General features: G+C 33.7%; 1 protein-coding gene across 1 annotated transcript in view; it reads right to left on the bottom strand.

Moving 5' to 3' along the window:
* Window positions 1-13,427, bottom strand: part of LOC111053269 (U3 small nucleolar RNA-associated protein 6 homolog) — a 29,766-nt gene that overhangs the window by 16,061 nt on the left and 278 nt on the right. Inside the window, exons 2-4 of the mRNA XM_022340118.2 lie at window positions 12,275-12,401; window positions 2,355-2,495; window positions 1,663-1,906 (exon numbers count right to left, since the gene is read on the bottom strand). Of these exons, the coding sequence (XP_022195810.1) occupies window positions 1,663-1,906; window positions 2,355-2,495; window positions 12,275-12,401 (512 nt within the window). The remainder of the gene's footprint in view (window positions 1-1,662; window positions 1,907-2,354; window positions 2,496-12,274; window positions 12,402-13,427) is intronic.

The raw sequence follows: 13,427 nt of genomic DNA, 5'->3' as shown, positions 1-13,427 counted from the left end.
ATGTAGAGGATGGAAACGAATGACAGAGGACCGAGAAGAGTGGAGGGGGCCAAAGCTCCTATAGGGCTGTAGTGCTAAAAAACATTATTGATAGTAAAGGCTTCTCAGTTTCAAAAAATCCAGATTTGAAAGGTCCACGTTTTGAAAGGCGAGTGACAAGGACAACAAACAAAGAGGCCTAGAATGGAAGGCTGGAGGTATGTGAGTGGGAGAGAGTAACAGAGTACTTGGTAATCTGGTAACAATATGTGTAACATATATATTATACAGTGTGAGACATATGTGTGGCAAGAGCTTAATATTTCTATCACATGGATGATTCAACAAAAGGTTTGATTGGGGATCCTATTTTAATTGAAAAACTGCTTTTCTGTGGCTTCAAGAATCTTATCTGTTATCTTGGATCCAAGTTAATCTATTCAAATGGGAAGGAAGATGGTCATGTGATACATGGTTTCAACGCAGAATTTATGAAAAAGAATGGCGAGAGCCGCACATCGATATCTCAACGATATTCACATTTGAAGATACTAATAAATAATACAAAAATAAAATAAATGAGTATATTGAAAATCTAGAAATAATCTAAACTATTGAATTTTCCTTTTTTAACTGTCCTAAATAAAAGTATTAAATTAGCTTTTTAGAGTGAACTATTAATTTCAATCAACGACCACTTTGTTTGAACAACAAATAACATAATAATAATTCATAGCAACTCAAAGTTACAAAATTTGTATCGATAAACCAACATCTGGATGAAGAACATCCTGATTACAATGGAATATTTTCTCCCATTGAATGAGGAAATTAATTTTTCTGTATTTAGCTAGTTAGTCCTTTCAAAATAAAAAAACTCATAACCTATATTTATTAGTCGATACTGTAGACTCAATAGTAAACTGTATTTGCTGTCAAGTGAAAATTGTTGCATAATAGAGAAGTTTTATTTACATAAATTAAACTTATAGTCCAGTCAATATAGACATGAAAAAGGGGATGTGCTCGAAATTTGTATTGACGTTTTGATTTTAAAAAATATTGTTTGGATACATAAGAGAAGTTCAGAACCAATTTTTTAATGCAAGATTTCCTTGTGCTAGATACAGGTTGGCATAAGAACCTCGTATTTTAGGACATCCTATGTCTAGCACAAGATAATTTTGCATGAAAAAATTGGATCTGGACTTCTCTTATGTATCCAAACAATATATATAAAAAAATCAGAACTACAATATAAATTGCAAGCACACCCCTTTTTCATGTCTATATTGACTGGACTATAAGTCCAATTTATATAAATAAAACCTCTTCATTATGCAACTATTTTCACTTGACAGTAAATACAGTTTACTCTTGACTCTACAGTAATGACTAATAATTAATATAGTTTATGAATTTTTTTTTGAAAGGACTAACTAGCTATGAATGAGCCTCGAACTTCAAAATATTTTATACTTAAATCGAAACTGTAATGCAGTTCATGTCTCAAGAACTTTGACTTTGGTTCATGAAATGCAGTATAGTTGAATATGTAAATTATTAAATGCACAGTATTGTTCGGAATGTAATCTCATATCGATCACAAATTCAAAATGTGAACAACTTTCGGATTTAAAAATTAATTATATCACAAAAAAATGTAGCTGTGTAGCAATTCACCTTCACTCTTTAGTTCCTCATTCACTTTTATACTGATGGATTTCAATTCGAGACGAAAAAGGTGAATGTAAAGTTTGTCACAGTCGTTGTGAATATGCAATCCGGTCTGTAAGTGGTTGCGCGCCTTTTCGATGTTTTTGCACTCCTCCAGTTCCCAGTTGGCGGCAAGAACGTAGACACCCGCCTTGTCGCCATGATACTTCAACATTTGCTGGAACACCTCACTACCAGACGAATGTAAACCCTGCAAAATCATCAATGATCGACGAATGAAATGGATATCTGATACTTGTGCACAATATAATAAATATTTCTATGAATATTGCTACTTCATAGAGCTTGATAGTATAGGACATAGCACGACTTCGAAAAAATCACAACAATGAGCATAGCATTATACACAATATTTGCCAGTAGAAAGCAAAAGAACCTAATAATATAGGCCATGGTAGAACTTCGTACATCGTACATAAAATAGAGCACAATGAACATATCTAGAATTTCTCCAATAATCATTGCTGGGTATCAGGGGATGGAGACGTAAGGCTGCCGATAAAAACGACGAGTGGAGAGGCTATTTGAAGGAGGTCGAGGCTCTGAATGAGCTGTAGCGCTAAGGACTTTTTAAATTTTATCAATTTATTTTTATAATTTTTTATCATTTGAAAAATTATGAAGAGTTTACAACTTACAATTTGCTTGCAGAAGTTGACGTAGGATATCCAAATTTTAACATCGTCGGAATATCTTCGTATAGCATCATTGAACAAATTTTTGACACGATTAGCGATAGCATACTCGATAGTGGATTTGTTTGACGGCAATTCTTTTTCCTGTAAGCATTAAAGATCCAGTTGAAAGGCGTATGTGTGAGTGTTTGTACATGAACTCAGTTATCCCTCGAAAAATAATTCATTCATTCGAAGTAATAAAATTGAATGACTTATGTCTTGGCGAAGTTTGAACAGCAATGTCAACTTTGCCGGACTCTAGAAACCATAGAGTTGCCAAAACTTCTTATATTCCTGAATTTTGTAAAATAATCCGAACATTATTCAACATTTAAAATTTATTTTATTGATTTTATATTATTTATACTAATAAAACTAATAGATATTAATGAAACCAGAAGATCTAGAATTACCAATAGATATAGATAATCAAGAAAAAGGGTGAGTTAGTCAATTATAATATTGCAATTATTATAATAATTATTCAGGAAAAAATCAAAACTATATGAATTGTTCAAAACTATTCGGGATATTCTGACAGAACGAAGAAGTTTGAAAATGTACCATTCATTAATTGTAAAACCATAAAAATAATTTGCACTACTACCGGTAAATCACCCTAGCAAAAATGCTGGATACACATTTTGTATTATTATCAAGGGATAACTGAATTTACATTTACAATGAGACATGGCCCAACAAAATTAGAAGTTGTATCTCCTACAAACCAAACAATTAAAAAGAAATGTATTGACATACCTAATACCCAAGGTCAATAACATACCGAATGTCAGAAAGATATTACTTTTGACACTGCGAGAGAGATATATATGTAAAGTATTAAATAAGACAACTTTGAAATTGTCACACAAATAAAAATTCAGAAACTGATTTTGGTCGCTACGTTACTGAAATCTTGAAAGTAATAATTACTGCATATAGTATAAATGGAGCCATATATATTCTGCCGCTAAACTTTTAAGCTTTTAGTATAAATAGACAATGACGTAGCAACCGGAACTAGTTTTTCATTTGATATTTTATTCAAATCCTATGTTGTTGAACACGTTCACTGCCATGATACAAAAATAATTCCTCCAATATATATGCACCAGTCTGACTATTAAAATGGACCAGCGGCACAGATGTGTGTTACTGAAACCAGCAAGCTCTATTTTAATTCCTTCACAGTGATATATTACTTGATGAAGCTACAATTTCTGTATGCGGTCTGTAAAGATGTCTAACACACCTAAGTGACACTTGTTTTCTCGCCGAGTTGCACCATTCATTTTACAAATTTGGCATCGAGAATGACTGGTGTTCAGACATTGAGCGTGGTGTGTGGTGTATGGTGTATGTGATCACACATGCTTGTGTCCCCCAGCAGTGAACGTGATTATGTTTCTATCATTCATCACAACACAGCTACTAAAAAAATCTGGTGTGGCGCACTCACACAACTTTCCTTGCCGTTATGAAAATTGAACACCTGACGCTAGTGTTCACGCGCATCTCAAGTCTACTATTCAAAGATTAGATTAGATTAAATTTCTTTATTTATGTATGTTACAATATTTACTGGCTTATACACTAATTTACATTAAATGACGATAATGCTAGTTATTTAATGAATTTCACAAAGTATAAATAATTAATCAATGAGAATAAATATAGAATGCAATTAGAATAACGATAATATAATAATGTGATGTAACTTGATAAATCGGCGGTGCTTCAACAAATAATTGTTGATTCTTTTAGAAGGATATATAATATACACACGACCGGGATCTGAGCCAGCTGGTGACAGGACAATACGTACATTTCACTGGCCCCCCCACTTAGCGTAATTGCGATTTGAGCATTACACATCGTTCGTGCACGAATGTGCACGTACATGTAACGTTTGTGCACACTTTTTAAGCAAGGAAATGGGTTATCACAGGAGTGAGGTATAGTGAAGTGGGCAAGGGGGGCTGGGGAAATGCTATCCCCCAAACAGTCAGAACACTCCAATTTTAGTTTGTGCATCGTTTGTGCACGAATGTACACGTACATGTAACGTTTGTGCACACTTTTTAAGCAAGGAATTGGGTCGTTGCAGGAGTAAGGTACAGTAGAGTGGTCATGGGGGGCAGGGGAAATGCTGTCCCCCAAACAGTTAGAACACTCCAATTTTATAAGATAACACTGCAATATGTGCAAGATTGTGCAAGTACTTTCGCCTTATGTGCAGTCATCAATACTGAACTGAATCCAATCTACTTATACGTGGAGCTAGTTATTTTAATCAAATAATTTGGCGCTAGGATCTATAGTCCAGTCACTAATACATTGGTGCTTGAAATTCATATTCTAGTGTTCATTTTTACTTTCCTTGCCCTATTACCATATTACCCTATTACTGAAGATTGTATTAAACCAGGTTCCTTGCCGCCCCCAGGGAAGGAGTTTTTCAGGAAAATGTGATGGAAATCGATAAAACAAGTCTTCAGCTATCATGTCTTTTCTTTTTGAATTACTTATGTTTGCGTAATTCATAAAGTAGTACTATGGCTAGAACAGTTGGCTAGAACAGTTGGCTCTTCCACAGTTTATATTCATGTTGTGCTTTATAATAATTTCGTCAGACTTCTCGGCTGTAAACTAATAAAACTAACTGCCTATTTATATCCCCAACTACAATATCACGATATATTTCAAAATTTGATTGGTAATTTTTTGGAGATTCAGCTTTCAGATTACGTTACCTTTCATTCTTACTCGCTATTATCTACCATTTACTATTTCAAGTTCCAAAACTATATATGGAATATAAAAACAACTTGTAAGACATTATAAAGGAATAAGTAAAATATGCTTTAATAAGTAAAGACAAGCAATTTTACTTACAATCCCCTTCAAGCTACATTACAAAATTTATTCAAATATTTGGAATCTTTATGGCGGCGGCGGGAAAAAAGCTCTCATGGCCATACTATGGTAATGTTAGTGTAGCCTAAATATACCATTTAGGCCGTCAATGGGCCTTATGACTGTTATACTTCAGCCGGAACCGACAATTTAACTTGCCCATCCTATTATTGAAAGAAATTGGAATAGAATGCCTACCAAATAACTTAATTTCTGTTGTTTTGAAATTCAGATTGGCTTTTTAAATTAGTTGCCATTTCAGGTTTGTATAAAAATGAAATATGATCTCAGTTATGGAAGAAATTTTTTGAATCAAATTATGAGAAAATATATTCTTGATTAATTTGACATTAAATTGATTATTTTATCAAGAAAATGATAATTATTATTAGATCAAATTTAATGCGATGAATTGAGTAACAGCTGTGTACACTCAGTGGCAAAATGGAGAGACTTGGCAACGTTTTTCTCCTATCTTTCTTCACTGCCATTATAACGTGGACCTCACTATTAAAGATCACTCAAAAACAATATTAAAAAAATTAATCTGCTAGTCCAGGCAATGAATGTATGAAAATAGACCAGTCAATATAGACATAAAAAAGGGGGTGTGCTTGCAATTTTCATTGTAGTTCTGATTTTTTAATTCATTATTTATGTTATTCATTGAAAGTCCAGAACCAAATTCTTCATGCGAAATTTCCTTGTGCTATATACAGGATGGCCCAAAAACCTCGTATTTTCGGTTCATTTTCCAGTTTTCAGCTATTTCTGCAAAATCCAGTGATCGGACAGAAAAATTTGCTCTTGCCTTTTTCAAGATCATGAAATTCTGAATGAAATGAGATCATTTAGAACTCTCTATCTCCAATAAGTACTGAGTTATGATTTTTTAAAAATGAGTGGAATTTAAAAAAAAACCATCTCGATGATATTTAGTATTTGATCAACTTTATATCCCGATTGTTAGAATCAAGATGTGAAATTCAAAATCCTGGGCGTAATTTTGTGCTCTACAACCTGAGAATAAATAGAGCGCTCTATCTCATACAGATTCCCAGGTACACCTGTCAACAATGCCCCTTGTATTGTGAAAAACACCTAATATAAACCTTCATCTATTATCACCATCTATATTGTCCTCACAGTGATATTTTGCACAATGATATAAGTTGCAATGATAAAAATGGAAATTTATTGTTGAGTGTGCTTGAGCCCATATTCCAACACACAAAAAATGGTCAATTTCTATATTCAAAGCTGCATATCTTGTAAAATGCTTCAGTCTAATACATCTTCGAGTCTAATACATCATAGAAACTCACGATTGATTCCAAATTGTGGATAATATTATCCTCTACGAGCTCAGTTACCTAAAATTCATCTTGAATAACGTTTTCCTTTCATAGAACTGCCAAAACCGTGAATATGAGGAAAATATCTTCAATTTCCGGATTTTTTTAACAATCGAATCTCAAATTATGAACATATTTATTTCATGAATCATTTACAGTAAATGAAAGAGAAGATTGTATTGTACATTTCATGATCAAGTAATAATTTTTATAATAACGTGTATTAATATATAGCTTTGAATATAGAAATGTTATTTAATATTATTTATTATAATAATTATTTTATTATCTGGAAGAAAGGTGTAAATGAGTTTTGGCGGAGAAGGAGCAAAGAAATCGAGGTTTTTAAGCACAAGGAAATTGCAAATTGAAAAATCGAGCCAAGCACGGTGGTCCCAACTCACTCGATTCTCACGCAACGGAGTTCTCTGCATTATTAAACTTTCTACTAGTGTTATTTTTCAAAGATTTTCGATTTTTGTACTATCAAGCTATCAAAATGAAAAAGTTTTCTGAGGAAAACATTTTTTTCCGAACATTACTTTTTGAGATATGAGCGCCTAAAGTTTAAATTTTTGGTACAGAACATTTCAAGTTCGGTAAGAGATAAATCCATGAGATTCAGAGGATAGATTCTTCATGGTATTGTTGATATAGTAAAACAAAAAATTTTCTGAAAATATCAAGTTTTGAGAAAGTTATTCAATTTACTAAAAATTACAAAAAAAACTTTTAGTTTAGCTTTTTTCGTCATCTTGGATCTACCATTTTGAATGCAACTTTATTTTTTTTTAAATAGGAAGGTGGTCATGCGATACATGATTTTGTAACGGAATATCAAGAAAAAGTGAACGCCAAAAACCACATATCGATATCTCAAATAGTTTCGAAGACATTCAAATTATTACGGTAATCAAAGCAGAAAGGAGAGAAGAAAGTATGAGAACGGCTTAGTATCTCATAAAAAATTTGATTCCAAGGTGGGTGTGACTGGGAATCCTTCTCAAATTGAACATACTACTTTATTATGACTTTGAAAATCTGGTCTGCCATCTTGGATCCACCATTTTGAAGATATTCACAATATTAATCAATACCACTCTTATTTGATTTTATTTCCGTTTTCCATGGTATTGATTAAAAATGTGAATATCTTCTCAACGGTTTGAGATATTGATGTGCGGTTTTAGTCATTCATTTTGTCTTGAAATTATGTATTGAAATCATGTATCGCATGACAGCCTTCCTATTAAAAAAAAGAAGTTGTATTCAATATGGTGGACCAGATTTTTAAAGTAATAAAAAAGTAGTATTTTAGATTTGAGTAGGATCCCCAATCACATTTACCATCCAATTACCTTTGTGAATGAGATATTGAGCCGTTCTCGGACTTTTCACCCATTCTGTATGCATCTCTCTTACATAAAAATTGGGTCAGTTTTTTATATTACATTCAATCAACAGATTACCAAATCTGTTCATTTTGTTAATAAACAGATTGAAATTGATGTCTAAGCATTTTGGATGAGTATCAGAAAATCGATATTTAAAAATAGTGATAGTTTTCCATCGATATTTATGAGATTTCAATATCTGAAGCAAAAAAATATCAGTAACAATTAGTAGAGTCAAGGAAGGGTTAGAGAGGAAAAAAATTTAGAAGAAAATTTTTTAACTCACAGTTCTGTTTCAGGAAGTGAGGAGGTAAACATATCAAAAACTCACTGTCTATAAGAAAATATCTCATGATTGATTATTAATTATTATTATTGCTATTGTAGTGCTATTGTCTCATTCCTTATATATTTCTAGACATACATAGTACAATATAAAGAAGTATGACATTGGATGATAATTTTTGTTGCTGATCCAGCCACATTCGTGCACAAACTAACAACAAACGATTGAGTCGAAAATTGGAGTGTTTTGACGGTTTGGGGGATAGCATTTCCCCCAGCCCCCCTTGACCGTTGTATTATACCTCACTCCTGCAACGGTCCATTTCCTTGCTTAAAAAGTGTGCACAAACGTTACATGTACGTGTACAAACGATGCACAAATGACTGAGCCGAAAATTGGAGTGTTCTGACTGTTTGGGGGATAGCATTTCCCCAGCCCCCCTTACCCACACTACTATACCTTACTCCTGTGATGACCCATTTCCTTGCTTAAAAAGTGTGCACAAACATTACATGTACGTGCACATTCGTGCACAAACGATGCTCAAATGATTGAGCCGAAAATTGGAGTGTTCTGACTGTTTGGAGGATAGCGGTAGGGTTAGTAGAAAAATTGAAATCCGAAAAAATGTTGGCATTTGGTACAATCCGCCAAAATCGGAGGGGTGTACCAGAGAAAATGACACCTGACAAAGAATTGAAACGTGGAGACCATGACTACAGAGTGTCAGAAATGGGAATATCCTTCTTCAAGTGGCATCATAGCAAGCCAATAAATTTCATTTCTAATTATCATGGCACAGAGGTTACAAAGATCAAGAGGACACAACAAGATGGAACCAAAAAAAAAAATGTGCCTTGCCCAACTGTTGTGGCAGATAACAATAAATACATGGGAGGTGTAGCTCAAGCTGACAGATATAGAATACTATACGGTGTCAACCGAAAATCGAAGAAATGGTGGCACAGAATTTTTTTCGGATTGCTTGACATTGTATTCGAAATGCATGGGAAGAAAAGTGTATTGGATGTCCGCCGGCAGGTAGCAATGGGGCTGATTACCAACAAAAAGACTAAAAAATCAAGCAAACGTTCAGCTGCACCAGGAACATCAGGATCAGGACCAGCAAAGAGGCGCAAATCTGGTTATTCAACGTTGAAGGATGTCCGGCTGGGAAATTTGGGAGCTCATTGGCCCAAATTCAATTGTGGTCGTGGCCGCTGTGAAATGTGCAGCATGAAAGGGATTGAATTGAAACCTACATCGATCTGCTCTCTTTGCAAAGTCTATCTCTGCTGCAATGATAAAAAAGAATGTTTTGCTGCATATCATAATATAAAATTTTGAACTGAGGAATAGTCAACCATTTTCTTGTTTCTATATTATTCTATGATTCAGTTAGTTAGTTAGTTAGTTTAGTTATTCACGTTTCCATTATTTACTTGATTAGTTAGTTAGTTAGGTAGATGGTTGGCTAGTTCAGTGTTTTATAAGTTCGTCATATTTTCTTGAATGTTTTTGACATTCAATAAATTTTTATAATACTTTTCAACACATAAAATAAATTTAATTATTCCATCAACAATAATATGAATCACTTACGAATCCCCTACTTGAGCTGCATAATGGATAAGGAGCGAAATATATGAATTATAATAACCTTGGTAAGTAAAGCTGATTACAAATTCATGTTCCATATTTCTACCCGTAGATGCCTGTCGGGACGCATGAGTCCCGGATTGATAAATGCATGAAAAAAATTGAAAAAAAATGAAAAAACGTAATTTTTGTAATATTAAGTCATAAATGTACCATAAAAACCAAGAATATTCATAAAAATCAAAAAAATATTTATACCTAGGCTACAAAGGGTAATGGACAACGATGATAATGACTTTTTAGTCTTCGGCAACGAAGACCTACCCTTTCATGGCTTTGAAGACATAAACGTAGACGATTTGATTCAGTTGAATAGTAACGATGACCCACCACCGATAGATGATCCTAATGGTTATCTTGATGACATCGCGAATGCTTTAACTCGATTCAATACTCATCAACCAACTAAAGAAATTGACGACAATGCTTTACCAATTCATAATGACACTGACAGCCTTGTGACAATTCATTCAGTAGACAGTTCAAATGAACAAATTCAGATAGTAGACGACGATAAAATATTGAACCTTGAAGAATCAGAAAAGCTGTTTAATTTTTTATAACCATACATTTATTGGGAAAGCATTGTATCGTTACCCTCACAACATCCTGCCAAAACACTATGCATACAAATCTATCTTTCGACTTGATCCATAAAGCTAATCTAAATATACAACCACTAGAAATTATAGACGATTTTACAGCTGAAAGCAATTACCCACTTCATTATATTCTTATCCCAATTGGACTTTTTATGCTGTTGATAATAGTTGTAGTTATTTATTACAAATGTAAAATCTCATTGAAATTTTGTAATCGAAATATTCCCGATAAGAAAAAAATAGCTTGTAACTTAGGCGGACCGTACCTCCCAACCAAAACTCCTACTTGAAAAATTGTTCTTAAACTTTTGTATTAGTATGTATTGATAACTTAGTTGAGTATTATGTTATATTGTTTTATCCAGTTTTTGAATTTTGGGTCTTATCAGTTTTTGGTCGCTGAGGACAGCTCCAAACTTGGGGAGGGAAAATTTATACCCATTTTTGTTGTGTAGTAGCTGACACAGCACTTGGAATAGTATATAAGCTCTAGTAATTAAGATTATTTGTCTCATTTGTGTATTTTGGGCAGTCACTATGCCCGTTTGTCTTAACAATAAATCTTTTTAGAAAGGGAGTCACGTGTTCCGTTTACTTAACTACAGACCTTGATACAGAAGCCCCAGATCCTGAGTGGGGCACTTATCAATACAGTAATTATGATCTAAAATAATGCATCAATTTCAGATTTACGGAAGAAATTTAACAGATACTTGATGGATTAATAGGTAGTACTTGTTCTTTACAATCAATCAATCCAAATTACCAAATTAAGTACGTAATAGATAGTTGCCTTATATGGAGAAATATTATAACCTTTAAAAGATTTTAGATCAAATTTGATAAATAAAATACCTGCAAATTATAAAAATAAATTAATGACAAAAAATATTCGTTTACACACTAGATTAAAAAAGCAAGAATAAAAATAATTATGATGTTGGAATTCGCATCCGCGCTCAGGTTCTTTTTTTGCGGATGCTAATTTTTCCATAAAAAAGTGATTTATATTAATGTTTGTGAACTGTATTTTGAATGAAAATAAATTTGTTTTGAGAATGGAATAATTGATTGATTAATAAATGATTATGAATTTTGATGGAATAGATTGGCTAAGGAAAGTTTGAAGTATATCATGTATTATGAATCATAAGGATTATTATCAACTTAAATTCAATAACTATTTTAAGCATCCACCCAACTCCACTTATATATCAAGACAAAATGCAGTATTTAAACAAATGGATACAGCTTCAAGAAATAAAATAGATGGTGAAACTATTTAAACTTCATGAAGGCTATGTAAATTATAACAATCAAATTATTGGGCTACTCTACCTCAAAACAATTAAATTATTTCAAAAAAATCAAAGCTTTACCGGAATAATCACTGGAAAAAGTACCAGATGTGCGACCTAGATGATGAATTGAAAAATAAAATTCAACCAGTGTAATTATGCAAATTGCATTCTGATTCTTTTTCAAACACTGAATAGAAAGTTTTCTCCAATTCAATGAAGTAGTAGTATGAATGTAGTACGTTTAGTATGTTATCTAAAAATGCATTTCGCTTTTCATCAGTGATGAGTATTTCGCTTTTCTCATGTTCGTGGCGCATAAGTCAGTACGCACCTTACCACTAAAATTGAATAAATAAATCACAACTTACCAATTTTCGAGATCGAACCGTCTTGAGTATTGCTACCTCGCTCTCAATGTACTGGAGAACATCCTCTTTATTACTTGAGTGACGAGCCAACTTGGTTTCGAACTCCTCTCTCTTCTTTTTAATTGTTCTGTAAATAAAAATGGAGAAAACCGTTACCATGCACATTCATGGAAAGACAACTTTTCTAAAATTTTGGAATCAATGAATTTGATAATGAACTTGTACTTGCTTGCATCCAGTGTGACAACACAGCTTTTGCATGTAAGCTTGCACAAGCTTGGTGGACAACGAAGCCTTACCTAGCCTAGTTCAACTATCACATTAGGCTTGGTTAGCTTAGACATGGTTAGTGTGACTAGGTTACTATCAAGTTCAGCTTGGTTGGATTAGGTTAGGTAAGATAATATTAGATTGGAATTGTTTATATCAGTCTTACTTGGGGTTAGTTAGGGCTAGTTTAGGTAAGGCTTGCTCAGTTTTCATCGGATAAGGCTTGGTTAGGTCACATTAGACTTCCTTGGTGTGCTGACGGTCTTCAGTCATTACATCCTCCTGGGCTTGGTGTATGTCAAGAGGATACAGCATACTCTGGCTGCCCGAAGTGACGTTTACAACCACAACACCAGGCACCGCGAGCTGCTGGATGTCCCCAGGAGACGTCTTTACCATTCACAGGCCAGCTATAGAGTTTCTGCACTGAAATTCTTCAACAAGCTGCCTCCTGGTGTGAAGCAGTTGGATGAGGCCGTGAATGAATTTATGAGTGATGATCTGAACTTTTTTTAAAAAGTGGTTACTGTTTTATCTGCTATCTGAATAGTTTTTGTGTTATTGTGTATATTGAAATCGAACTCTATGACGCCATCGATCCCATAAGTGTGGGTAATGGATGAAGCAGAAGGTATTAAAGGTTCCTCCTTCTATAGTTTGTAGCATTGACAGGCAAGTGGAGGACTTAGCATGCTGCAAACAATTGGATACTGACACAATAGTAGGGAGGATACTGTTAGGTAGTGGGAATTATTTGTGAAGGAAATAGTTAAGGCTAACGGGCCTCTCTGTCTTCGAGAGAGAGCCGTGTGAAAAGTAATATCTCTCGGACTATAGGCTTATAGGACTCTATGAACTGTACCCAAGACACAAATGCAAGCAA

This window comes from Nilaparvata lugens, chromosome X (genome assembly GCF_014356525.2).
Source record: "Nilaparvata lugens isolate BPH chromosome X, ASM1435652v1, whole genome shotgun sequence".
NCBI lineage: Eukaryota > Metazoa > Arthropoda > Insecta > Hemiptera > Delphacidae > Nilaparvata > Nilaparvata lugens.
This window is presented reverse-complemented; position numbering and strand designations above follow the sequence as displayed.